This window comes from Pelodiscus sinensis, chromosome 11, assembly GCF_049634645.1.
Source record: "Pelodiscus sinensis isolate JC-2024 chromosome 11, ASM4963464v1, whole genome shotgun sequence".
Classification (NCBI taxonomy): domain Eukaryota; kingdom Metazoa; phylum Chordata; order Testudines; family Trionychidae; genus Pelodiscus; species Pelodiscus sinensis.
The window spans coordinates 43870907-43897043 of NC_134721.1; the positions used below are offsets into that span (position 1 = coordinate 43870907).

The 26137-nt window shown below is 63.4% G+C and overlaps 1 protein-coding gene across 3 annotated transcripts; it reads right to left on the reverse strand.

The window, feature by feature from the left end:
- Window positions 1-26083, reverse strand: PCBP4 (poly(rC) binding protein 4). 3 transcript variants are annotated; one of them, XM_075939482.1, is made up of 12 exons: window positions 23150-26083; window positions 12943-13103; window positions 10745-10768; window positions 10630-10662; window positions 7812-7928; window positions 7317-7448; window positions 6463-6591; window positions 5933-6007; window positions 5420-5495; window positions 4895-4947; window positions 3635-3804; window positions 8-2576 (listed from the first exon to the last, which is right to left on the reverse strand). In XM_075939482.1, exons 2-12 carry the CDS (start codon window positions 13051-13053, stop codon window positions 2261-2263), a joined length of 1236 nt encoding a protein of 411 aa, XP_075795597.1. In that variant the 5' UTR covers window positions 13054-13103; window positions 23150-26083; the 3' UTR covers window positions 8-2260. The 3 variants fall into 3 exon arrangements, with proteins under 3 accessions (XP_075795599.1, XP_075795598.1, XP_075795597.1); XM_075939483.1 differs by lacking the exon at window positions 10745-10768 and having other exon boundaries at window positions 3-2576; XM_075939484.1 differs by lacking the exons at window positions 10745-10768; window positions 23150-26083 and having other exon boundaries at window positions 1-2576; window positions 8462-10662; window positions 12943-13081.
- Between the last annotated feature and the right edge of the window lie 54 nt (window positions 26084-26137).

Sequence of the window (26137 nt, forward strand, 5' to 3'; positions counted from 1 at the left end):
ACCAGGGATGCAGTGGGGAAAACCTGGGAGGCCGTAGCAGGACAGACTAGGACTATGGACTTGGAGGAGAGTCCAGACCTTTATTTCGGGACTGCTCTGGAATGCCAATCAACTCAGCCCCGAGCAGAACTGGTGCTGACCCAGCTAAGCGCAGCTGTGATACTGTGGTTGAGCTGAAGACAAGGGAAACTGAGGCAGGCTGCCTGCAGAGTGACTTCCAGCCAAGAGGGGACCAGTCACACCTCCTTGCCCAGCTCCCAGCAGGCACAGCTGGGTTTAGATCTTGCCCTGCCCTTGTACCAATCACGAGCCAGCTGTCAAAAGTCCACAGGGTTGGCTTCCAAATTCTGACCCTTTCTGGGAACGTCTGGGTTCTTTCTAGCCCCTTCCTGGGTCGAGATCTTAAGCTTTTGCCCGTCGTCAGAGAAGCTGGAACGTCTCTAATTTTCAGCTGCAGAGGGAGCGTCTCCCAGCAGCGAAAGGTTCTGGGAGCTGGTGCTTTAAGTGAAACACCCAATCCAACAAGCATTGCCAGTGCGTCACCTGCTTGGGAACAGCCCTTTGTGGCCAGATAGAGCCCCCCGGAGCCGCTCGCTGCGTTGGGAACGGACGGGAACGAACTGAGCTGCTAGATTTGCGTCCCTCTCGAAGGCAGGCAGGCTGCCTCTCTCAGCGTGGCCTTTCCCCTGCCGGCCCGGCCCTGGAACCGCGTGTGTGAGCCATGTGGCGAGGCCCATGCCAGACCGACACCGAACCGTTCCCTGTCCCTAGGGCCTGGAGGAGCCTGTTAAACCGCCCCCGAGGCCTGAGGTCACAAAGTTTGTCTTTTTATTAAACGGATGATAAGTTACAAAGGAGGAAAAAATAGAGAACTCTATGTACAGCATTTTCCACGTCTGGGGAGCCGGCGAGGGCACTGTGACGGGGGGGGGGCGATGGGGGGGAGATGTTGACCACTGAGTGGAGGACAGGGTGGAGACAGCTCCTTGCATAGTGGGTGGGATCGCCCAGAGAGATGGAGGGGGGGCTGTTTTACTTCAGTGGAGGGTGCTAATTGACCCAGCTGGAATCCGGCCCCTGGGCTCCTCTGCTGTCTGCTGCCGCTCCCCCGGATTCGGCAGTGGGGGCTCCAGGCCGTGGGGGACAGGGAAAGGTTTCACGGTGGGATCACGGTGGGAGCGAGGGCTCGGCCGCAGAGGAGGCTGGGTGAAGGCAGCGTGTCGCAAGGAACGGCCTCGCCGCGCAGTCGCTGGACCCATGTTCCCATTCCAGACTCAGGCAGCTTGTTAGCGCCTTGTAACCCCTTCTCTGGAGCCACTGGTGTCTCAGCGGGTGTGACACGTGGCCCAGGTGCACGCTTCATGATGCACCTGCTCCACTGTGGAGCATGGCTAGGAATGAAACAGCCCGGCCCTAACGCCTCCCCTGCTGGCCTGGCTTCCTTCTGCCACCCCCGGCTGCAGCACTAACCACGCCTCCGAGGGGGGAACTTCCCATCAGGTGAGCGTCCGTCCATCATGGAGCTTTCTGCAGGGTGGGGGGAGAGCCCTGGGGAGGGCAGAACATGGGAGCCTCCTCCAAGGAGCAAGCAGAGCCATTGACTGGAACCGGTGAGGGAAGGGGCAAAGCAGAGGACGCCTGGACTGGTTTCTCCATCCAGTCACGACTGACTCCAACAGCCTATGAGTCGGCAGGACAAAGGCGCCCACGCATCAGCTGTCAGGGCTGGGCATCTGCCCTGGGGAGAAGCCAGGGGAATTCCTGACGCCACGGTCGCTGCCCCCGAGCGGTACTTACTGAAGTAGGAAATAAGCCACAGGGCCAGCCCGTATGTTCCAGACTCACCAGAGGGGGGCTGCAGGGATGTCTCCCCTGCCCCGGCAGAGAAGAGAGCCAGGAGCGGTGATAGTTCGAGCCCTTCAGTGCCTTCTCGTGGCGGTGCCGAGACGCGGTTCTGCTGGAGGGCAGCCCTGGCCCGTCGCCTGCTTCCCTGGCTGCAGAAGGGAGGCTGGGGCTCAGGGCTGAGTTCCCAGCCTGGCACGGGTCCAGGAGCATGGAGATCATAAAAGCACCGATTTTCGGGCCGAGCGTAACGGCCGATTCCAGTTGCGTCCTTTCCAGCAGCCCCGTCCGGCGGCAGCCTGGCAGCTAGAACCGGCCTCTAGCCTCGCTCTGCCCCCCAGCTCCCTGCAGCTCCGGTGCCCGCCGTGGGGCGCAGCTGTTGGGGAGTGGGCCCCCCACGGCCCGCCGCCCTCCCACCTCAGTAGGGGGAGAACTTCTGCCGCTCCGCTTTCTTGGCGCCGTTGGCCGTGGAGATCTTGGTCGTGTAGGCGGGGAGGCTGCCGTTGGGCCCCGCGGCCGAGCAGGGGGGCAGCGTCAGGAAGGGGATGGGCTTGAGGCCGATGAAGTTGGACAGGGAGATGGCGTAGGGGGCGCCCAGCAAGGCGGGAGGGGGGGCGGCGACCGCTGTCAGCGTGGGGGCCGGCGACGGATTGAGGGGCTGGGAGAAGGTCATGCTGAGGTCAACGGGGCTGGCGAGGGGGGGCGTCTGAGAGGTAGATTTGGCGGTCTCTAAACTGGAGGAACAAAGAGGGAGAGAGGCAGTGAGACGCACACACAGTGGGGCTGGAAAGCAGGGCGGGATAATGCCCTCGTGTATGTACCACTGACCCCCTGCAGTGGGGACTTGAACCCTTCACCTCTGGATCTAAAAGCCTGAGCTGGCAGCTAGCCTGAAAAGCCAGGCCCCTTCTTCAGAAGCCTGTGGCTGACTCCGACATGCCTGTACATGGGTTAGCCACTAGAGGGCGGGAGAGCACCGTGCAGGCTACTGCTGGGCTGCCCCTCATGTGGAGTGACACCGGTTTGACATCAGGAGTTAGTGAAACCGCTGCCAAAATGTGTTGATCCTCTTCATTTACGCGGATTAGAAAGGGATTTAAATAGACCAAAATAAACCGCTTTTATGCCACACAAAGGGCGTCCACACCGGGTTGACTAAACTGGTTTAATGAAACCAGTGCCAGCTCGTGTGCCCATCACTCCTAAAGGCTCCTGGACCGTTTACACCGCAGGGCTGGGTCCGCGCCAGAGGCTGTTTCCGAGCTCTCTCGCCGGGGCAGACGGGCGGGTAAAATCTGGCCAATCCCAGAGCTGGGATTTTCCAAGCGACCAGGCTCAGTTTCCTCCGAGACAGCAAGAGCTGGGGCTGGTAAGAAATGTACCATCCGCGTACTGAGCAGGGTGCCTGTGGTGCATCATGGGAGATGTAGTCTGCCCAGGGGGCCTGGCCTAGAGAGGCCAACAGGAGCAGGAGGCATGCGAACTACAGCTCCCATGAGCCACCGCCAGGCAGGTCTGGCCCCAGCGCGCTGTCTCTTTGCAGTTTTGCAATGACCAGTAAACGTTGTGGGTGGAAACGGAAGACCAAAGCCAGCTGTTTCCCCGCCTGGTTCTTCAACAGCCTCCACATTTGCGGGGGGGCGGGGGATCGCCCCTCTGAAAGGGGCAGGAGGGGGAGGGGATGAAAGGTGCCCGTCATGGTGCAGACGGTGGCACTGAGGTCCCAGCTGCAGGGCAAGGAGCGACCCAGCTGTCGGTTTCTGCAGCCCCCCGGCCGGGGGCTGGCCCTTACCAGGCTGTGATGAGGTACTGGGCCAGGGCGATGCTGACGGGGGTGCCCGTGATGGCCACGTGGCGCTCGCTGGCGCCCTCGGTCTGGTTCCCGATTTTGATGTGGGCGCCGGACATCTGCCGGATCTCGCTGATCTTGCTGCCCTGGCGGCCGATGATGCAGCCAATCAGCTGGGGAGGAGCAGAGCGGAGTTAGTTGGGGGATGGGATGGGATGGGGGAGGGGAGCAGCCACGCTGGGCACAGGAGGACTGGAGAGGGCCGGCCAGGCCCTGGCACGGCGGAGATCCCAGGTGTGCCCGCCTGCCAACAGCAGGGAAAGCGGGGGGGGGGGTTGCTTTCTTAGGCCAGCAGCTGTGCCCGCCTCCTCCCCCTTGCAGGGCAGTGCCCGTGTGGCCCCGCAGGGGTGCGCCCAAGGAGAGGCAGCGGTAGGGTCTCTCCCAAACCCTGGGAATTGGTGCTGCTCCCCAACGCCCCCGATTGCAGAACCGGCTGCCCCTGGCCTACCTGGCTCCCATCCCCCATGGCCACTGCCCCAGAGGGTCCCCGGGCAGGGGCAGACCTGGGAGTCCGGGAAGGCCCCTGCAGTTCCCCGGTCTCACTGCAGGGGCCGTGACGGGCCCTAGATGCTGCGCGTGGGGACGGTCGGGGTGGGGTGCAGACACAAGGCAGCAGGAACAGAGGCGACTCTGTGTCCGGCTGCGTGTGGGCGGCTGGAGAGCTGCCCGGGGCACCGGGGCCGGGAATGAGGCCGCGAGGGTGGACGTGGGGCGCTCCGGCACATTCCTCTCGGCTGGCGATGCTTCTGCCCGGCCCCGACTGTGCCCTGCGGGCCCCTCCCCGAGAGCTGCACCCGGGGCTGGCCAGCGGCTGGGGTGGCCCTTTCGCTGCCGTGGCCCCTCCTGCCAGGGGCTCCGTGGTGGCGGCTGAACCCTCAGACGGGCTGGGGCGGGCAGGCCCTGGCGTCCAAAGCTGGGACGCTGCCCCTTGAAGTAGAGATTTGGCCTCCCATGTAAGTCAGGTGGGGGCTCTGCCTCAGGCCAGATCTCTGGCGGGATCCAGGATTCGCCTCCCCCCCCCCCCCACTCCAGTGCCAGGGGCCAGTGGCAGAACCCGCTCCTGAGGTTGGGGGGTCTGTGTTTTGGGGCCTGGGCTTGGCCGGGACTGTTCCCCTCTACCTCTGGGGCAGGCGTCGCCTGGGGGGGACGGGAAGGGGCCCGGCCTGCCCCCACCAGGCTGACCAGTGCTCAAGGGCAACTTACGTCATTGGGCACCAGGAACTCCTGCGAGCTGCTCTGGGGGCTGGCGTCCAGGCCTGGCCGGAGAGGGAGGGAAAGGGAGCAAGGCTGGGGCTCCGGCAGCGATTGCCTGGCCCCCCGCCCTACCCCACGCTGATCCTGCCCAAGGCCACCGGGCAGGGGGGGGAAGGCAGCACGGCCGAAGATCCCAGACCCCCCCTCCTGGTTGCACCCGGCGGAGAGGGCAGGTCTCCCAGCACCGGGCCCTGGAGGTGTTGCAGGGGAGGGTCCGGCCAGAGTTTCCCCGCTGGATTCGGGGCTCCCGGCTCACCCTCTCTCCACCCCTCTTCTAAGCTGTGGTCAGAGGCGGGGGCCACAGCCAGGGGTCCTCCCCCCTCCCTGCCCTGGCCCCAGAGCTCCCCATGCTGGGGGAAGGGCCAGACTTTGCTTCCTGTCGTCTATTTGGTGCCGTGGGATCGGGCCCCTCTCCCTGCCTGGGCAGGTTCGCTGCAGCCCGCCGGGGATGGGGCTGAGGGCTGGTTTCCTTACCTGGGACCATGGAGGGGGCCTGGCCCAGAGAGGCGAAGGGGAGGGGATGTCCAGAGAGTTGCTGCAACTTGGTCACCTGGCCCAGGGGAGAAAAGGGGTGTGAAGGCAAGAGACGCAGTCCAGCCACGGGGTGGTGGGGGCAGAACCCCCTTAGCACGGGGGCTTTGTGGAGCGCCAGCAGCCCCCACCCTGGCCCGCCTCGTGTTCAGAGCGGCGTGCGGCTCCCCCAGCTGGCTCCACGGCACCGGTGTGGGCTGGCCACAAGCCACAGCCACGGAGACGTGTGCCCAGGGTGGCCGGGCCTGGCACAGCTGGCACCAGCCACCCCCTGGCTCCTGGCGGGGGTAGGGGGCGGCGAGGACGGGCTGGATCCGGGAGGGGCTCCCTGCGTGTCTGCCGAGGGAGGGCGAGGGGGGAGGCCCGGACGTAGGGTCTCGACTTGGAAACGCCCCAGGGATCGGTCCCGGGACGGTGCTGGGGAATTTCCCCCTCCGGTTCCGGCGGCCCCCTTACCTGGCTGGCGGAGAGGAGTGCGGTGCCCAGCGAGAGGCAGGGGTGGTAGGGAATGGTGGCCCCTTTCGGAGGCGACTGAGGAGGGCAGAGCAGAGGAGAAATCAGCGTGTTTGGGGAGACCCACCCCCCGCGCCCGACGTAACCTCACCCGGTGGGGAGGCCGGCCGCGGTCTGCCCCCAGGGGAGGCGAGAGGCTGGCTGGCTTGTGAGTGGCCTGGTGGGATGAGCCCCTAGGGTTCCATGGCCCCTAGGGCCACCTCGGCCCCGGGCATCCGGGGGGAACGGGGCAGAGAGAAGCCACAAAGCAGGGGGATGCGCCTTTTGAGGGAGCGCTCCACCGGGTGCCGAGCTGGCCCATCTCCCCCAGCCTTGGTGGGCAGGGCCTTAAAACCACCCCGACCGGCTTGGCTCTGAGCCAGCGCTGGCCTGGCAGACCGTAGGCAGGGGGCGCCGGGCCGGGTCCCCTGAGCCTGCGCCCTCCTCGGGGGGCAGAGGGGGGAGCAGCGAAGGAAGGGGCCCGAAGCGGGTACCTCCAGGATGACGGCGCAGATCTGCCGCACGCACTGGATGATGGCGCCGGGCACGCCCGAGACCGTGACCGCCCGCTCCGTGGAATTGGGCAGCAGGTCCCCTGCCACCTGCACCTGAGCACCCGTGGTCTGCAGGGAGACACACACCCTGGGCTGAGCGGCTCTCCCCAGCTGCCCCCCTTCCCCGGGACCTGCCAGGCCTGCCCCCCTCGGCACCCCCGCTGGCATCTGGAACGCAGCCAGCTGGCACGGCCACCGGAGACGCTGTCCGAACTGCACCTGCTCCGCTGCTGGGCCGTTCCTGGGCTCCCCCCAGCAGCCCAGCCGGGTTCCTTGGGGCTGAGGTGCCGGCAGGGTAAGTCCCTGTCTCCCGCAGTAGCACCCCGCCGGGGCTGGGCTGTCCCCCTGCCCTGTGAGCAGAGCCATCGGGAAATCACAGGCGCGTTTACCCCGTCTAGGGACTGGCGGGTGCCTGGGCTGCCCCACAAATGGGTCTGCCACAGCGCCAGCAGCAAGCGAGCGGGCCGGGAATTGAACCGGGACCGTGAGAGGCCGGACTAATCCACAAGGGACTAGCTACCCTGAAGAGAGTCCGGTCCTGGGAAGCTCGAACTAGTTACCTGGAGGGGCAGCCTCCTGCTGCTCCCCCTGCCTGCCCTCCTTTGGGCTTTCTCTTCAAAGGCCACGGCACGGGGGCTCCTCCCCAGACCCTGCTGCACTGGGGCAGGAGAACCAGGAAGTGAAACTGACCAGCCCTGCGACCCTCCCTCCAGAGGGGAACTGGGCAGGAAGGAAACAAGCAGCCCCGCGGGGAGAAGCAACCCGGGTTTGCAAGCGACCCCCCGGGGCCTCACCTCCCGGATCTCCTTGATTTTGGCACCAGCTTTGCCAATGAGAGATCCGCACTGGCTGGCCGGGATGACCAGCCGCAGCGTCACGGGCGGTTTGGACACAGCGCCTCCGTCGGTGGCTCCCGGCCCCAGGTCCTGGGGAGAGAGGAAAGTCACTGGCATGGAGCCCCCCTCACCCGCCTGGGGCCCAAGGCCAGGGCATGGGGCTGCCCGCGGGGCCTGAGCCAGGGTGTCAGGATGGATGTGGATGAATATTGGCCCGGGCGAATGGCTGGCGCTGGACACATCGGTCCAGCACAATCACAGATCCCTGAGGGACCAAAATCTGGCCCCTCTGGAGAGCAGAGATGCTGCAGGCGGAGGAGGAGCTGTGGACTTGAACAGGAATTTGCTGCATCTCTTGGGAGGCCCACTGAACCCCCCCCCCCCACGCACATCGCCCTCCATCCGCAGCGGGCTGGCACGGTGCAGGGTGAGTACAGGGGCGGGGGACCGTACCTCCTCCAGTTTGAAGGCGATCATGGAGACGGCTCTGAAGACGGCGTCTGTGGACCCCGTGATGGTGGTGATCCGCTCGGGACAGGAGCCCTCGGAGATGGTGATCCGGGCGCTGCTCTGCAAAAGCAAACCGGAGCGCCGGGTGAGAACTCGTCCGACGGCTGCCCAGCCCGGCTCCGGCTCAGCCAGCCTCCCGTCTCTGGCGTCCTTGCTGGGGGCGAGGGGTGTGCCGTGGGCTGAACACAGTGACCCGGGTAAGGGCTGTCCCGTGAGCTCTGCGTTATCCTCCAGTCCTGCCTGTTACTCATGCAGCAGATCTTTGCAGGGCGCCGTTCAGGGACGTTTTCCTGGCGGCTTATTTCGAAGCCTTCAGCAAGTGTGTGGATTGGAGGCACCGGGCGGGGGGGGGGGGAAGGGGTGTTAGTACAGCGCCTGACACATCCCGGCCCATGAGGCGCCGCAAGGGGGCCGGCGCGCCTGGCGTTGCCATGATACCAACAATGCGTTCATTGTAATAACGGGTGCCTATTGCAGACCGACGTGGGTTACTTTGCATTTGCGGAGCGATCAGGGTTGGCTAGCGGGGCCCGTGCCCGGCCCTCAGGCTCCCCAGTCGTGTCCAGTCCGAACCGAAGTAACTTGGTGCAAACCTTTGCTCCCCTCTTCCTGCTTTTCCCTCTCATTGATAAATCTAATCAACAGCACGGGTCTAGGAATGAACCAGGGAGCCCCCTGCAGCTAACGTCTTGTCCCGGGTGAGCTTTGGCCGGTTTCTCGCCTTCGGACTGTGCTAGGACGTCTCTCCCCCACCAAGCCCTGTTTGTTTCTGGGAGGGAGTGGTAGCGCAGGGGCTAGATAAGGCCTTTTTGCCCAGCTAGCCCCGCCCCACTTTGCCCAGCCAATGACAGGCCTGGAGGAAGGTTAAAAGGAAGGGGCCTAGCTCAGTAGGGGCTGAGTAGTGAGGGGACAGGAGCTGGTTCTGTTCTGTGTAGGACCTGAGCCAGAATCTGTCTACTGGGCCAGCTGCTGGGGCAGATAAGTTTCCAACCCCACATTTAGGGCAAATGAGGGGGAATCTCCTGGGGACCCTTGCAAGGAAGGGAAATTAGGACTCTTGGGACCATGCCCCAAATTTAAGGCTAGACCCAAATAAAAGGCCTGAGTTCCCAGGCCTGGGGCTACAGCGGCAAAGGGCTGCACCCTCCCCGCCCCCCCTGATAAATTAGGGGCCTAACTACTAGGCCAGCCTGCTGCCAGGGAGACCTGGTCACAGTTTCCTTAAGAGCCTCTTTGGAGGATGTTTGACAGTCCAAAGAGATCGGCGGTTCGCCTTTATCCATGTGACCTGCTCAAACACTCCTGGGAGATGCAAGAGTGGTAAGTACCGCCCGCATGGCATGATCCCGTGAGTGCTGTACAATTGCATTTTCTCCGCTGTGCCTGGCTCCAAAGCAAAGCTCCCTGCTTCAGGATCCCCAGCAGGATCTTTACCTGTTCATTAATCAACTAGTTTGATTGGCGGGGGGGGCGCTTGCTAACCTGCTGCACCTGTCCCTTTGAAATGTACAAGAGCCGTGCTCCTCCTGCACTGGTTCCTGCTCCCCCCCGCTCCCCCTTACTGCCTCTGTCTGATAGAGGCAGCAAGTGGGGGGAGCGACTAGTCAAGTGATTACTCGACTATCCAATAACCTTATCGGGTAGTTGCCATGTTGATTACATCCCTACTCTGGTACAGTCGACTTGAACTAAAAACAGGCCTATTTTTGCTAGCCACTCAGCATCTTCTTCCTCAGATCCCATCCGAGCCGTCTGGGCCTCGCTGCTCTTTTCGGTATCCGTCCAACCCGGCACCGATTCTTCACACGCCTCGGTCTCTGCTGGAGCCTTATCAGTCTCGCCAGAAGAGAGTCGGGCCTGGGAAGGCATTTCCTCACCCTCCTTTGGGATGCGAAGAAATGGCTTCGCTTCTCTGCGTCGTCTTATCCTTCGTTGCTCCCTTTGAGCCCGGCGGTCCAGCCACCCACCTGGGGCTTTTTTGCCGGCATCCTTCTTCTGAGACTTCAGACTTTTCTGGTTATTTGTTGCTAAGCTTGTGGCTCTTTGCTCTTCCCTCTGAGTTCCTTTCTTTTAATCTTCCTAACTTGGCAAGGCACCCCAGGGCCAGCATAGGTCAAGGTGTTGCAGGTCAGCTACTAGTGGAGAATTTGGTGATGTGGAGTCTGGGTATCCGCTAAATGCAATTTGCTTTATTTACACCGGTCCTGGAACGGGGTGGTCAGAAAGCATGCAGGGAAATCCCTCCTTCCTAGAATTTCATCCCCACTCCCATGCCTGGTTCCCAGGGAGCAACTCTGGAGACAATTCTCAAGGCAGTCAGAGCCCCCGACCGAGAACAGACTCTTTTGCCGCTCGTCCAGTGTCCTGTCTCCCAAAGTTGCCTGTACACACCGCCATTCAAACCCCCAAACTGGCAGAACGCCAGCGTGTCTCCCACAACTCAAAACTTGCTCGCGCGTGGAGGCGGAGAACTTGGCTGGCTCTGCACAATGGCGCCACCTGGTGGCACATTCCTTAACAATACACTTGAAGCTCCACCCCTCACTTCCCCAGAGTCACCGGGGCAGGATGCTCTGGGGCTGGGCAGCAGGCTCCTGTGTGAGGTGGGTGGGTGGAGGGGAAAGCACCTTCCAGTCCCCCGTCTAGCTGATTAACCTGGGCTAAGGCCCCGTGGGGCTGGCCAGGTGTATGGGCCAGTGTGGGGTGGGGGTTGCATGAGGAGGAGGGAGCGTGGGAGGCGCCGCCCTCCCCCACCACTGACCTGTTCCCGTATCCTCTTCACGGTCTCGCCTTTCTGCGGGAAGAAGAGGGAGGCCATTAGACTCCTGCGGGGCCCCGAGGAGCCGGCCGGGCTGTGGGGAGCGCCTGCCTCTTACCTTACCAATGATGCTGCCCACCTCCTGCGGAGACACAAAGAGACGGGAGCAGCCCGTGAGGCGATGATGCTGCGCACAGAGAACCGGCCCGAGGGGGGGGTCGTCATGCTCGGGCATCTGCCCTGTGAGGGTTGAGCAGCTGGGGACTCGAGCCGGAGGGGTTCTGCTGCTGCTCCCTGGCTCTGGTCCTGGGCTCTTCCCAGTAGGTGCCGAATCCCGGCACTGGCCAGGCAAATTGCCCCTCCCCCACAATTGCCCCAGGCTCCATCTGCCTCCTCCAGTCCCCCACCCATCACCGTGAGTCCCCATTTCCACCCCAACCCTGCCTCCATCCCTCTGTTCCCCCTTCCCCCGCCTCTCGCTCTGACCTCCCCACTCAAGGCCCGGTTTGGCCTGCGGCTTGCAGAGCAAAGGGCTAGTCCCGCACCCAGCTGTCCCTCGGCACAGCACAGGCGCTGGCTGGCCGGGAGGCTGTGGCAAACAATACTCGTACTTTTGGCGCTGTTGCGCCGCTGCTGTCAGCGCGGCTGCAAAACACAAGCCCTGCCCTAGAGAAACGGCGAGCGTTTGGCCGTGTGTGGGGGTCTGTGCGCGCCCATTGGTTTGGCTTTCCTCACATTTAAGGGCTTCGGGGAAAGGGGTGGGTGAGGCCAAACTCTGAGCCCCCCCCCCTTCCAGCACAATGAACTCTAGGGGAGCTCAAACGCCTCCCACTTAGCCAGTCCCTTAAGAGGGGCTTTGCCAGGCCCAGTAGCTGTGAGGCAGCAGGCAGGGCTGTCTGGGTTGGGAGGGCAAAGGACGTGTAGACATGGTGGTTCTCTCAAAAGAGCCGTAAAAGGGCTAGAGAACATGGGCTGGGGGGGGGAGGCTGAAAGAATTGGGCTTGTTTCGTTTGGAAAAGAGAAGACAGACGGGACATGAGAGCGATTTTCTAGTCTCTAAAAAGGTGTCCCAAGGAGGAGGGGGAGAAACTGTTCTCCTTGGCCTCTGAGGACAGGACAAGACGCAAGGGGCTTAAACTGCAGCAAGGGAGGTTTAGGTTGGACATTAGGGAAAACTTCCTGTCCAAGTGGTTCCACACTGGAATAAATTGCCTGGGGGGTTGTGGAATCTCCATCCCTGGAGAGACTTAAGAGCAGGTTGGACAGACGCCCGTCAGGGATGGGCTAGACCAGTGTTGCTTAAACTGTGTTCCATGGTACACCAGTGTGCCGAGGGGAGAACAGAATTCAAAATGGCCACCCTTAAAGGGACAGGTGACCTTTATTCTTTTTTTTTCTCCCTCGCTCATTAACTTCCTCCATTCCTTTTTTTCTCAATAACTTTCACCCTTTTTTTTGTTTTTTGTTTTGCTTAACAAAAAATCCCTGGTGTTCCTCATAAAAAAACAATTGTTTGGTGTTCCTCGGTCTTAAGAAACACTGATCTAGACGGTGCTTGGTCCTGCCATGAGGGCAGGGGACCGGACTCGATGACCTCTCGAGGTCCCTGCCAGTTTTAGTGTTTTGTGGTTCTGTGTTTCTAGGATCCATACAGACGGGCAGGGGGCGGGGAGGGGGACAGAAACTCCTAAAAGGGGCTTTAAAATGGATTACAAATTAAAAAGTCAAGGCATGCTATGGAGAAAATACTCTTTTTTTTTTTTTTTTTTTTTTAAAGTCATCAAAAGACTTTGACAGCAGCACTTTAATTCAGCTGGGTTTTTTCGTCTAACCCTGCAGACCTCTGTCTGTCTGAGCTGAATCGTTGAGGTCGGCAGATCCTTGTGGTCCAGGTTAGATTTGGGGGCACGTGTAATGACCTCACGTTACACAGCCACGTGCAAAAAGAGCATTTCCCCCTCTTAATAGTTGCCAGGGGACTCTTTGCCCTGCCTCGAGTTCGGCTTTTATCCCCCCAGTCTGCGCACACGGACCCCTTGTGGGACTGAGCCACGGGGCCTCTGCGGCTTCGCTACGAAACGTGATCCCGGCCCGAGGCGCCACGAACTTCTCTCGGCTCTGCTCTCACGGGGTCAGGGGTTCGTTCTTGTTCAGTGGGATTAGCGTGGGGGAGCACAATGAACCGTGGGCGCTGCACAGGTGTCTGGCTGTGTAAGCCCAACGCAGACCCCATTCGCCCAGGGGTCCCAGCCGGAAGGAGCCCTCTGCGGCACAGTGTTGCTTTCCCGGGGGTCCCAGCCGGAGGGGCTCACTTACCTTCCCATGCATGAGCATCCGCAGGGTGAGAGTGATGTTGAGCTCTGGCTCCTCCGGGCCGGTGTCTGAGCCGCTCAGCCTGTCGGGCGACGCCATGGGGTGGGAATGCATGAACCTGGCAAACCAGCTCCGGGGGCTAGGAGGTGTCTGAGCAGCCGAATCTGCAGAGAGGGAGAGCAGGGGGCCTTAGAGGCGTCTGCAAGCCCCGCGTGGACCTGGGCCGCGCGCTTGCTGGTGCTACGGCCGCCACCCTGCTCTCCCCGGGGCTCGCGGCCCGTGCTGCAGCAGAGTTCTTCTCCCGGAGCGCCCTGCCTGGCCATAGGCCACGGGCTGGGACGGAGCATGCGGGCAAACGTGGCAGCTTGGCGGCACCGAACCCAGGCACAGGCCTGGGCGTGGGAGGCGGTGTCACCGAGCCGGGCACTGGCAGGCTCCAACAGGGATGGCAGGGGTGGTCTGCCCAGCGCCGCCTCCGCCATGTTTGGGAAACCCGGCCCTAAGGGCGCCGCCGCCTCCTCCGACCCTCCCAGCGAGCCCCTCTTCTCCTCCACCGCCGTTTTTTCGCAGGTTGGACATTAGGAAAAACTTCCTAACAGGAGTGTGGGGAGCCAGACACGAGGAGTCGTTCTTCCGCTCTGCGCTGATCAGGCCTCAGCTGGAGGATTGTGTCCAGTTCTGGGCACCACAGGTCAGGCAAAAGGTGGAGAAATTGGAGAGGGTCCAGAGAAGAGCAACGAGAACGATGAAAGGTCTAGAGAACAGGAGCGAAGACTGAAGGAATTGGGCTTGTTTCGTTTAGAAAAGAGAAGATTGAGAGGGGCCATGATAGCCGTTTTCAGGTATCTAAAAGGGTGTCCCAAGGAGGAGGGAGACAAATTGCTCTCCTCGGCCTCTGAGGATAGAACAAGCAGCAATGGGCTTAAACTGCAGCGAGGGAGGTTTAGGTTGGACATTAGGAAAAAGTTCCTAACTGTCAGGGGGGTTCCACGCTGGAGTACATTGCCTGGGGAGGTTGTGGAATCCCCATCTCTGGAGATATTTCAGGGCAGGTTGGACAGACACCTGTCGGGGATGGTCTACTCTGGACAGTGCTTGGTCCTGGCGTGAGGACCGTGGGCACCAGGGCTGGCAGCCCAGCCCCTCCCCAGCACTACGCGTGGTCAGTGGGGCAGGTGGAAGAGCCCCTCCCCAATTTCCCACACACTGCACCCCCCTTGATTTCCCACACACTGCACGCTCCCCTCCCCAATTTCCCACACACTGCATCCCCCCGGATTTCCTGCACACTACACCTGGATTTCCCGCACACTACATTTCCTCTCCCCCCGCCCCAGATTTCCCCCACACTGCACCCCCCCTTGATTTCCCGCACACTGCAAACCCCTGGATTTCCTGTACACTACATCTAGATTTGCTGCACACTGCACCCCCCGGATTTCCCACACACTGCATCTAGCTTTCCCACACACTGCACCCCCTGGATTTGCTGCACACCCCCGGATTTCCTGCACACTGCATCTAAATTTCCCACACACTGCGCGCGCGCACACACGGATTTCCTGCACACGGCACCTTGCACCCTGGAGCCAAAGCGAGCACAGCGGCTGTTTAGTAACAACCTTGGCTAATGCAGGGTGGTATCCTGCCAGGAGGGTCACATTTTTCCATCCTTTCTGCAGCTGCCTCGCCCGTGCTGTCAGCCCAGCTGAGGGGCCAGGGACTGGTGATCAGAACCTCCCGGGAGAGCGTACGCCTGGGCATTTGTCCCCCACCCCAAAACACTCTGCTCCGAGCTAAAGCAAGTGCCTGCATCGCAAGCACACACCGAGGGACTCGCCGCCTACGGCACCCGCCAGCCACATGCCCCCTCTGATCACGGACTTTCAGGGGGGCTGACCCCCAAACCCGCCCCCATGTTCTGCACCTCTGTCTCTTGGGCCCATGCTAGGCAGCTGCCACGCTCAGCCCAGCCTCCCCGCAGCCAGCTGACCCACTTCACAGTGCGGCGTTCGACGTAGCGTGGCACGGCGAGGAGCCGGGGGCAGGTTGCAGCTGGCGCGCTCTGTCTCTGCCATCTGAGCAGGGCAGCCCACCCGCCGGGGGCCTGGCAGCAGTGTAATTACTGGACATGCTCCTTAGTTGCTTCTGGCGCTGTAGGGCAGCGAGGGGTGACCAAGGCCAGTGAGTGGGCCACACGAGTGGCCATCCTTCCTCACCAAGGGCCATGAGGCTGTTGTCACCGTGGCTGTCTCCTGGCACAGGGTAGTTTTGCTAAGGGCGCTTGTGTGCCTACAATGTGCAGGTGGTGCTGATCAATCAGCGAAAACTGACATGGACGGAAACCAGCTGAATCCGTTCACCCTGCACCGGGCCACCCGTCAACAAAATGCCTCGCGGGCCCCACAGGGCGCCCCGATGGGCCATGCTGCCCCCCACAGCTGTCGAGGAAGTTTTCATTGAGGGCAAACCACCTGACGGGCCACTCACAGACACTTGTGAGAGCTCAGCCAATCAGAGCACGGGGGAGGGGTTAGGGTATAAATAAGGAGACCGCCCTCTTGGGGAGATGTTTGCTGGGCGGCGTCAGGACCAGTGTGGATGCAGGTGAGTGCGATCCAGCTTTTCCGAGGGATGCCCTCCATTCAGATGTGCTTTGATCAGGGCGGTGTTTACGGACCCGGCAGGTGGGGCGGGGCACTGTCACCCAGAGAGGCCGCCACGTCTGGGGCCCTCTCTGCAGCCATCCACTGATTGCTTGCCACGGTGCTTCTGTCCGCACTCAGCTGACCACGGGCAGATCTGAGGCCACGGGGAATTTGTACGGTCTTCCCTCGCGGGCTGGGCTTGGGGGGCGCGAGCAGCGAGCGAGCCTGTCGGAACTACGGGATGTGGTTATGTTACATGCTGATGCTGGCCCACACGCCACGTGGCATAGGGCAGGTGTGGTTCACCAGCCCCTAAGGACCAGTCCGCTGTAGCTGGGCTAGCTGCAGACACCCCAGCCTGGTTGCTGGCAGGGTTTGAAAGGGCTGAGCTGCTGTGGGTCTCCCCAGGCTCTGGAGTTCAGGGGATGCACACCATGTCAGATGGTCGCTCTGCAAAGCCTGAGAACCCCTCTGGGACAGGCCGGGGGGAATGGGTTTCTATGGGGTACTACCATAGAGCAGTGTAGCTGCTATGAGCCAAAGCGTGTGAGAAACGCTAGCGGCTTTCCTGCCTAGCACCTTGAATTGCAAGGCTGTTCTTAGCATCTTATGACCTACAAGGAGAGGCTGAGGGAGTTGGGTCTGTTTAGTCTGCAGAAGAGAAGAGTGATGGGGGATTTGAGGGCAGCCTTCAACTTCCTGCAGGGGGGGTTGCAAAGAGGCTGGAGAGAGGCTGTTCTCAGTGGGGGCAGGTGGCAGAACAAGGAGCAATGGTCTCAAGTTGCGGTGGGAGAGGTCCAGGTTGGATATTAGAAAAACTATTTCCCTAGGAGGGTGGGGAAGCCCTGGGATGGGTTCCCTAGGGAGGGGGTGGAATCTCCATCCCTAGAGGTTTTTAAGTCCCAGCTTGACAAAGCCCTGGCTGGGTTGATTGAGTTGGGGTTGGTCCTGCCTTGGGCAGGGGGCCGGACGTCTCTGCCAGCCCTAGGAGTCTGTGATCTTGCTGTAACTTAGCATTGCCTGGCGTTCCGGGGCTAGTGTGACAGGCATTCCGCGTTTGGTTCCTAAGAAGCTGCGTTTGCAGCCTGTTGCTCCCAGGATTGGGAAGGGGCAGGGTGGATGAGGTCACGTCTTTTCTTGGACCTGCCGCTGCGGGCGAGAGAGAGCAGCTTTTGTGCTTGCGAAGGGCTCTGTGCGGGGACAGAGCGCCGGTCTGACGGGGAGCTCCAAGTCCTCGAAACTTCGTCTCTTTCACAAACAGAAATGGGCCCGATTGAACAGCAATGAATCCTTGCCTCTGCTCGGCCCCACAGGCTGCCTGTGGTGTCGCTCTGGCGCTCCAGGGTGGGAAAAGTCGGTTTGCCGCTGTTCTGGGCTGTCCCAGGCTGCTGGGCCCAATACCTGGCCCTAATCCAGCGCCCGGTATCCAATGAAGGCTGCAGCCTTGGCTAGCTTGGTGTCAGCCCCAGAGCCTGCACCCCTGGCGCTCCGGGGCACTGCCCGAGACAAGTGGCCAGATATCCCTGCCAACAGGTGGGCAATGCTGCCCACCCCTGAAAGAGTGAAGTGAGCCGTGCCCAGACGCCGAGGTGATGGGCACAATGGGCGTGCCTGCCGTAGAATGCCTCTGGGGCTAAGACGAGGCCCGCACACGAGCAAGGCCCTGCCCTGTGACATGACCTTGCAGGTCACTGGGCCAGAGCCATCTGGCTAGTCTGCAGATGGGGCTCGGGAGCATGGGCCTGTCTTGGGACTGATGGAGGGAGGCACTGGAGGCCAAGACCTGGGGTGTGGGCGGGGTTTGGCATGGTGGGCGTGGCTTCTTAATGGTTAGGTCTTGTGGGTGGGTGGGGCTTAGAATGTTGGCCTGTCTTGAATGGTGGGTTTTAACTTGCGGCCATATGACTATGGGTGGGGCTTGGAGTTGTGGGTGGGGCATAGTTAAAGCACCTCCCACGTTTCCTCCCCTGCTACCCACTGAGAGGGGCTCGCTGGCCCGTGGCCTTTTGGCCTGTTGTGTTTTGCTTTGCCTTTGCCTATGACAGATCTGTGCTTGTAGCCAGCTCCCCTTCGGCTCTGCTCTCCCGTCTGGGGAGCACCATCCCCCCGCGGGCCCGTGGCCCGGCTTCCATGGGCATTTGTCTGTCTCCCGCGGGGAAGCCTGCACTGCCCTCTGTGCAACCTTTCCGAAGCCCTCCCTTCCCTGGCGCTCGGCTCCGCGGCTGCCAGGGATCTGTGGCTCCTGCCAAGCGCAGGCGAAGCATCCCGGGAATGCAAACCTCCACGCGTGGCCGGGCCCGCTGCGCTGAACTGCCCTGAGGCTGCTGCCCGGAGAGGGGGTGGGAGTGGTGCAGGGGCCGCGGGGAGGGGGTAACATCCAGGGCCTAATCGTCTTAAGCCCCCGGATTCTCTTCTGGGAACCCTAAAGCAAAGCAGGCACAAAATGCTCGTTCACGGCAACAGCTGTCGAGCCAGACACAATCGAGCCGCCCCTCTGATCTCAGCCAGCAACTGTCCCATCAGAGCCCCAGGGAGGGGGGCTGATCTGGACGCGAGGGCGGGAGAGGGGGCTGGGTCCCTTGCATGCAGCTGGGATCAGGTGCGGGTTGGGGAGGGTCTCTCCTTCAGCCCCCTTCCTTGGCAGCGCTCCGGGGCTGGAGTCGGGGGCTGCGCTGACGTGGAGGGGGCGCGGTGGGTGTTTTCCGGCCGAGAGCCGAGCCCCCGGGGCAGCGGGTCGGGACGACAGGCAGCCCGGGGTTGGCTGGGGCAGCCCTTCCAGCCTCCCAGGGCTCCCCGAGGCTCGCAGACGGGTGGGTAGGAGACCTCTGGCCCTGCAGGAAGTGAGGGGCTGGGGGGATTGGTAGGTGCTGCTCTGGTCTGTCAATTTCACTGTCCCACTAGCCCGGCCTGGGTGGCTCGGTGTTACTTCCCCCTTGGCCCTTCTTGTCCTGGCCAAATTCCCATTCGTACCCAGCCGGATTTCTCCCTTGCCCTGGGGGCCCTGAACCCAACCCCAGAACCACATGGGGGGAGGTTGATTCCTTGGCTCCCTTGCTCCTAGGTCAGGCTTTGGGGGACTGAGCAGACGGGCGCCCTTGTGCTACCTGGGGCCGGGATCTGTCCTGGAATCCCCTAGGTCCCCTCGGCCACAGCCCTGGCCTCCACGCTCCGAGAGCAGAAAGGCGCCCGCCGGAGCTGGGCTGTGCGCCGGGAGACGAGGCAGGCAGGGCCGTGGCTGTACCGGGTGTGGGCTGCTCTGGAAGGGGGAAGGAGCCCATGTCCCCCCCCAGGCTGAGGGGCAGTGTTAATGGAAAGGCAGAGAAGGCTCAGCCACGCTTGGGGGGTCCACACCTGTGAGAACAAAGGGGGCAGAACCTGGGGCTGCCCTGGCCACACCCCTTCCTGCCCCCCCTTTGCAATAGCCCTGGACAGCCTTAGCCACCCTCCCCCCCGGGTGCTGGAGCCGGCCTTGCTCCGCAGCTGGGCAGGCGCCTCCCCAGGAAGCAGCTTTGCACCCGCGCCGCTGTGAAGTCCTCAGAAACCAGTGGGGAGATTCCCAGCCCTGGGACCCCCCCCATGGGTCCTGTCCGGAGCCTGGAGGGGGTTCCCTGCCCTCTGCAGAGCCGATGGCCCATGGAACCCCCCAGGTGAGAGACAATCGCCTGCCTCCAGAACCTCACGCCTGTTACCCCTTGAGAGCTGGGGGAGCGGGACCCCGTTCGGAGCCCCCCCCCCGTAGGGCTCCATCCGGGGCAGGCCGGCGAGATCGGGGAGTCCCATTGCTCTGAGTCTTTGCCGGGGAGGGAGGGGGGTCCTGCCTGCTGGGGCTGGGGATTTCGGCAGAGCCTGTCGGGGGCTGGGCCTCCGTCCTAGCCCAGCTCTCTGGGGGCACGTGGGTTCCCCTGAAGTCAGCAGAGCAACCCTGGGAGCATCTGGTGCCTGGCCACTGAAGGGCCCCCCACCCCAGCCATGACCCAGGACAGTGGCCTTTTGCAGAGGCCTTCCCTGCCTCCTAGCCGGGAGGGGGGAGGCGTGCAGGGTGCTCTGGAGAGGGGGGCTGGCTCCCCGCTGGCAGCAGAGATGCTGCCGCTTGCAGGCGGCCCGGCCCCTGGGAAAGGAACGAGCAGCTGGTGGTACGAGGGAGCAGGTCGTGAGATGAAAGGGATCAGCAGCCCATGCATCTTTCCTGCCAGAGCCACGGGTGGGCCGCGGCCTGCGGATCAAAGCCGGGGGGGGTACAGCCGGGGGCCGCGGGGAGGGGCGTGTGGTCCGGCCGGAGAGACGCGCCCTGGCTCGCAGGCCCCAAAGCCCTGGGGGGCTGGCCCTGCCGCAGGGACAGGTACCGAGCGGGCCTCGAGGCAGGCCCGGCTTCACAGCAAGGGAGCCTCCGCTGCCCCGAGGAGCAGGATGGGGGCCTGCTGGCGCCGTGGCCCTGTCGCAAGAGGGGGACTGGACGCAGACCTGGGCAGTGCTTGGACACCCAGACAACCGCCTCTGACCCTGAGCTCGGGGGCACGTCCGTGCCTACCAAGACTGGCCTTGCATCCCCCACAGACATGGCATATTGACCAAGACATGGGCTGCAGCAGCAGGGCTGCCCGGGGCGAAGGGCATCTGCAGGGGCAGGCCTCTGTCCCCGTGGCAAGGAAGGAGGGGTAGGCAGAGGGGTCAGGTGACTGGATTTGCAACTGACGCACTGCGCAGTGAAGGACAAGGCTCTGTGCCTCAGTTTCCCCCTGTAATACCAGCATTATGGAAAGAAAGGCCGGCACAGTGGTTCGGCACTAGCCTGCTACTTAGGAGACCTGGGTTTAGTTCCCTGCTCTGTGTGGCCTCGGGGAAGTCACCCAGCTCACTCATGCCTCAGTTTCCCCTCCCGTGAGGTGGGGTTGATTGCACTTCGCTGCCCTACGACAGCTGACTGCATCCAAGCGTAGCCCTGCCCTTAGGGGAGTTAATTTTGTGAGTGTTTGGCTGAGTACCCCAGCTGGGTTGTTTTGTTTCTACTGGTGGTGCACGTTGGCACATGTCTCAGTGCACATAAAAAAATGATTCCGCACATGGCTGGAAAAATGAGAGGGAACCTTGCCTGGCGCCGCAGCGCCTGGAGCCCAGTGTCTGCAATACGGTGCTAGCCTTGTCCGTTAGGACAGCTCCGTTAGCAAGGCATGGAAGGGCAGAGGGGAGCAAGACGCTCCTGGCTTCCTATTGGCACCAGAAGGGCTGAGAGGTTCCCCTGCGTTCCCCCCCTCTTGTTTGGCTTGTTTTCCCTGCTCGGCTCCCATCTGCCTCTGCTTCCATGGATGCCCTGGTACCTCAAAAATATCCCTTAGCACCCCAGCCTAGCTCCGCCCGGCCTGACCCGGAGCCAGCTGAGCCCAACACGTTCTTCCCACCGGGGGGCGGGGTCCAGAGGAACCACTCTGTGTCCGTGCTGGACCATTCTGTCATTTGATTGGGTGCTCGCTCTGCCCCTCCTAAGTCAACCCCTCCCCTTTTAGCTGGGCCCTGGCCGCCAGGCTGGGCGCAGCGTTTGGGGTAGCAGGGAATGAGCATGAGCTGCCTTCCCCGGCAAAGCGCATTACAGTCCTCGTGGCTTCCCCTTGGGCAGGGTCCCAATCGCGCCCATGTTCCAGATGGGGAAACTGAGGCACCAACAGACACACGCCACTGTGTCAGAGTCAAGATTAGCAGTCAGCCAGCGGCCCCTAGATCCTTACAGCCTTGAACTGACGTGGGCTAAGCAGCGGCCCCATGGTTGCTTCACGGGGTCAGGCCAGCTGCTGGCCACCGGCCTACGGGGCTGCCTTAGGACCGGCAGCAGCTCTGCATTGTGCCCCCAGGCGCTGAGTTCTAACCTTACTGTTGTCCCCAGGAAGCAGCCCCTGGGCAAGTCGCTGGCTGCGGCGGGCCCAGCTGGCTAAGTCTCTCCGGGAGGGGGGTGTCCCTAGCGGCCTCCCTAAGCCCCCCGGTCTCCGGCACACACAGGGGAAGCCAGCCAAAGTTTTGGGGGCAGCGTCCTTGTTAGCCTGCCCCCCAGCATGGGGCCCAGGACGCTTCCCGCCTGCTCCTCGCCCAGTGTGTGTGGGGCGGGGGCGTCACTCGCAGGCTGGGCCGCCACCCCCTTGTGACCCGGACAAGGCAGGCTGGAGGGTAGGAGGGTTTCCAAGGACGAGGGGGCAAATGTCGGAGGCCAGAGGGCAATTAGAGGCCCTGCGGTGGCACAATCCCTGTGGAGAGGGGGCAGATCCCTCGCAGCTACCGTGCAGCTTTGCCTTGGGGGGGCAGCCCCGCTGGAACACAGGAGGTCTGGGGAGCATCCCCACTGCCGGGGAAGGTGCCCCCCGGCGCTGGGAGGGGGTGTGGCCAGCAAGCTCCCGACAGGAGCTGACGGGTTATCCCCTGGGAGATGCCCTGTTGTGGGACGTGCCCCTTGGAAAGTTCTGCCCCCATGTTACGGGCTTGAGAGCTGGGATTTGGGTCTGCCCTGCCGGCCGTGGCACCTCCCCTGTGGGCTCAGACTGGCTGGCCCGGTGCCCGCTGCTGTGCCCGTCATGGTGATGCCGTGTGAGTAATGCCCAGGGCTGGCAGCTGGGTGCCCGTGGCGCGTGGGCGGCGGAGGGGGGCGGAGGCTGGCGCTGCACTGGGAGGGTGAAAGCAATCCCCCGGGGCGGGGGGCAGGGGCCGTGTGGGGGCGTCCCACAGGAGGCCGGGCTGGGCCATCCGTGGGATGAGTTGGACGGTCTCAGCGCGGACGCCCCCAGATCTGCGTCCTAGTTGCACCATGGGGCTCCCGGGGGCGGCAGAGCTGGGGGGAGCCCTGGCCCAGAGGGTGGCAGAGTTGGAGGCACGGGCTGGTGGGGACTAGACCAGGCAGGACTGAGGCACCAGCTGAGCTGGGGCGCCGGGGCCAGACCTGGCATGTGGCTGCAGGGCCAGGAGTAAGCCTGGGGCCAGGGGAACGGGCCTGGGAGAGGAGCAGCGGAGTGGGGCTGGGGAGCCCGGGCAGAGCTGTGCACGTGGGAAACTTTCCGAATGCCCGGCACGCTGGGGCTGCGGCAGCCACTGAAATAACCCCCGCAACGGGCACGGATCTGTGCTGCGAGACCCCGCCGCCCCCGGGAGCTGGGACCCGCCCCTCGGCCGGGGGCTGGCCCCCCAGCACCGTCCAGGCTTCCTGGCCCATGGGATCGCTCGGCTCCAGCTGACGGGCAGGGAGGTAACTGGGAAGGCAGCTCCCCTCTCCGGAGCACCTCGCCAGGGAAACACATGGCTCCGGGAGGGGGGGAACTTTAGCTCGTTCGCCCCTCGAATCCCCGTGTCGCCGAGCAGCCTGGGCCAGGGCCGGGGCGTTGCGCCCTGCACAGGACGGGCAAAGCCATCGCCTTGCGTCCCCCTGGAGCAGGTGCTGGGGCCAGCACGGCCTCCCCTCGCGCCCAGCTCCGTCCAGACTTCGCCCCCTGCCCCGGCAGCCTGGCTGGAATCGGTCCCAGCCCGCAGCCTGCCTCTGCCACGGGGTCCACCCGGCACCCCCTCTCCCCAGCACCCCCAGCCTCTCCTACCGTCTCAGTGTGTCCCGGGGCCGCCAGCGCCTCTTAGTCCCACATTGTCACCCGCAGAGGCGCTTGCAACAACTGGGAGTGACATCAGCCAAGAACAATGAACCGCTTGACAGGCGAGGCCCAGGCCAAAGCCTGGGGAATATGCCCCCCCCCGGCCGGCCGGCTTCTACCCCTCCCCCCCGCATCCAATTACAGCGGATAAAGGAGCCACTAAAAGGAACAATGCACACTGGGTAAGGCCATCTGCCAAGGACAGGGACATTCCACCCCCAGCCCCCTCCGCTGGCACATGCTCGCCCTTTGTAGCTGCATTCCTTCCCGGTAACCGCCCGGCCTCAAGGACACCGCCGGCGGCCAGGCCTGGGGCCCTGGCACACGCCTCTGCTCCCCCTCGCTGCCCGGCCTGCAGCCAGCATCGGGCCCGGGCCAACCCAGGGGAGGGGAACACGACGGCTGAGGCCGCTGGGTTGGGCCCTGCACCGCGCCGGCCGGGAGGTGCCGTGTCTGGCCTGGGGGGCCAGGCTGGCTGCTCATGGCTAAGCCGGCACCCGCAGCCCAGCGGCTGCTCCCCGTGGAGGGAGAGGCACCGCTGGAACCGGGAGGCCCTGTGGGATTCCCAGCAGCCTCCGGGCCCAGCTCCATAAAGAGTTGATGGGCGTGAGGCACCTTTGGCGCCTGGCTGTGGTGTGGCACGGCTGGTGCAGACCCGGCTCCCCCAGAGGCTGAGCCCATCGCGGCTCCGGCCAGCAGCTGCTCCCAGGCCACTGCGCGGCTCTGCTGCCGGTTCTGGTTTCAGGATCCTCTCGCTGGGCGGTAGGGCAGGGCTTGCCCGGTTGGCTGGGGATTTCGGCCTCTCCCGGTGCTGCCTTTCCAACGCCCCCCCCCATGCCGGGGTCCCGGCCAGCAGGGTGTGGTGGGACACGGTCCCCGGCACAAGCCCGTCCTGCGGAGGGGTGGCAGCCGGGGCGTTGGTGGCCGGTGTTCCTGGCGAGGGGCGGCTGGGGGCGAAGGAGCATGGATGCTCCCTTCCGCCTGGGGCAGCGCGGTGACAAGGATGGTGCAGCAGACGGGGCAGGGCCAGGACACAGGGCTCCAATGGGGATGCCACCTGGATTCCCACCAGCTGAAGAGCTGGCCCAGTGGGTTTGGCCCTCGCTTAGGTGGGGTGGTTTGGAACGCAATCGGCCTGGATTTGGCACAGCTCCCGGTGACACCTGGCTGCTCGCGCTGGGTCCTCGCTGGCTGTGATCGCTGCTGGCGCCGCTCGTGATCACTGCTGGCAGGATTGTAAGTTTCAAAGGCCGTTTGGCCACGGCCCGATCAGGGCCTCTGGATCGAAAAACCTGAGCCCCCCCACCTGAGCTAACGGAATGGGGGGGGAGCTGCCCTTGACTTTAAGGGGCCCAGGCTTTTACCCCCTTGGTGATGGTCTCCGAGCTGTGCCCGCAGCCTCGACACAGGCCAGGTGGAGTCTCCCAGCGCTAGCCCTGGGTGTGACATGCATGGAGACCTCTCCAGGCCTGGGCTCTCCATCCTTCCCTGCAGGACACCTTCCCGGCTGGCTGGCCCTGGGGGCCCCCCGGGGATGTCTGGGCGGCAGTCTGGCTTCCCGGGGCCCAAGGAGACCGGCTGTGTTGGAGCTGTGACGCAGGCATGTCTCAGCCACACCCCTCAGTCTGCCGCTGCTTGGTTGGCAGCTTCTCCTCTTGCGAGCGCCTCTGGGGTGGAGCAGCACGTTCAGCTCCAGGATCTCCCAGCGCCCCCTGGGTCCCAGCCATGGCTTAGCCGTCTCACTGCACAGGCACCAGCCTCCTTCCCTGGCAGCAGCCCTTAGCCAGCACGACTGTCCCCCGGCTGTGTCATGGGCTGCCCGGGAAGGAGAGCCAGCCTGGCACAGACCGGGCAGCCCTGGGCGAGGGGTTTCCTGCCCCAGCCGATGACCTGCTGGCATCCTGGCTGTGGGTGCGCATCTGAGCAGGAGATGGGCTGGTCTGTGCAGCCCCCCTGCTCTGATCCCCGCTGGAGGTCTCTGGGCTACTTGCTGGGTGCCGGATGGGGCCCTGCCAGCCGGGCCACACAGCTGAAGAGCGCCTTCTCTTCTCCCCTAGTGCCGGCCAGGCAGCACGGCCCGCTGGCAACCCCAGCGCAGGGGCCCCCTTGCTCTGGGGAGCACCCCCTAGTGGCCGGACAATGCATTTCGTCTCCATGGTCCACACCACAGCCAGCGAGACAGCTGTGGGCACCCTCCCCTGACAGAGGCCCACGGCCTCCCGGTTCCCGTCTCTCCGTGGCCCCGGCACGGCCACCGCCCAGAGTCACAAAGTTCGTGGCATCGCCCCATCCCAGGGCCTGAGAGGCAGCACCCGTGGCCACGAGGACTGGCTGAGCTGGGAGCAAATCCCCCCACCGGCCCTAATGCTGGGCTTGATCCTCTTAGCGCGTCTCTGCCTCAGCCATTCAGGGTGCCGGCGGGCCGCTGAGCCCGCCTCCGTCTGGCGGGGCTGAGCGCTAAGGAGCCAGGCCAGCTGGCTCTGGAGCAGCCCTGTGGCTGGCAGCTTTAGCCTGGCCCATCTGTTCGGCTCGGCCACGCACGGGGTAATCCCCGGCTGGTTAAAAGAAGCTGTTTGCATGGTGACGGGGTGAAGGAGACCAACCGGCTCCATCGTCCCGGCCCTGAGGGGGAAGCAGGCCTGTTGGAGCAGGGCTGATGCCCCTCAGGGGGCGCTATTGTGGCTGCCAGCCACTAGCCACGCCCCTTCCTAGAGCCTGGAAGTCAAAGCCCGGCTCCTTATCCCCAGGCCCATGGTCTATGCCCTAGACAATGCTGGGAACAGAACTCTGGACATCCAGGCCCTTGCTGCAACCATGTGACCTGCTGCCTCTGGAATAATCAAACGGCCCCGCTCCCCTCCCGCAGCTGACCCGGAGGCCTGTTCTGCCCTCCATTGGCCCCTGCTGGAATTTGAGTCCTCCGCGTGGCCGTGGGCT

What these genes read in the sequence shown, in the direction of transcription:
- PCBP4 (XM_075939482.1), bottom strand. Translation starts at nt 13,053, where the DNA reads ATGCATTCCCACCCCATGGCGTCGCCCGACAGGCTGAGCGGCTCAGAC. An exon ending in TGGGCAGCATCATTGGTAAG is followed by an intron (nt 10,663 to 10,744) that starts GTAAGAGGCAGG and finishes TTCTTCCCGCAG; the next exon opens with AAAGGCGAGACCGTGAAGAG. An exon ending in GGCCCCCTCCATGGTCCCAG is followed by an intron (nt 4,948 to 5,419) that starts GTAAGGAAACCA and finishes CTCTCCGGCCAG; the next exon opens with GCCTGGACGCCAGCCCCCAG.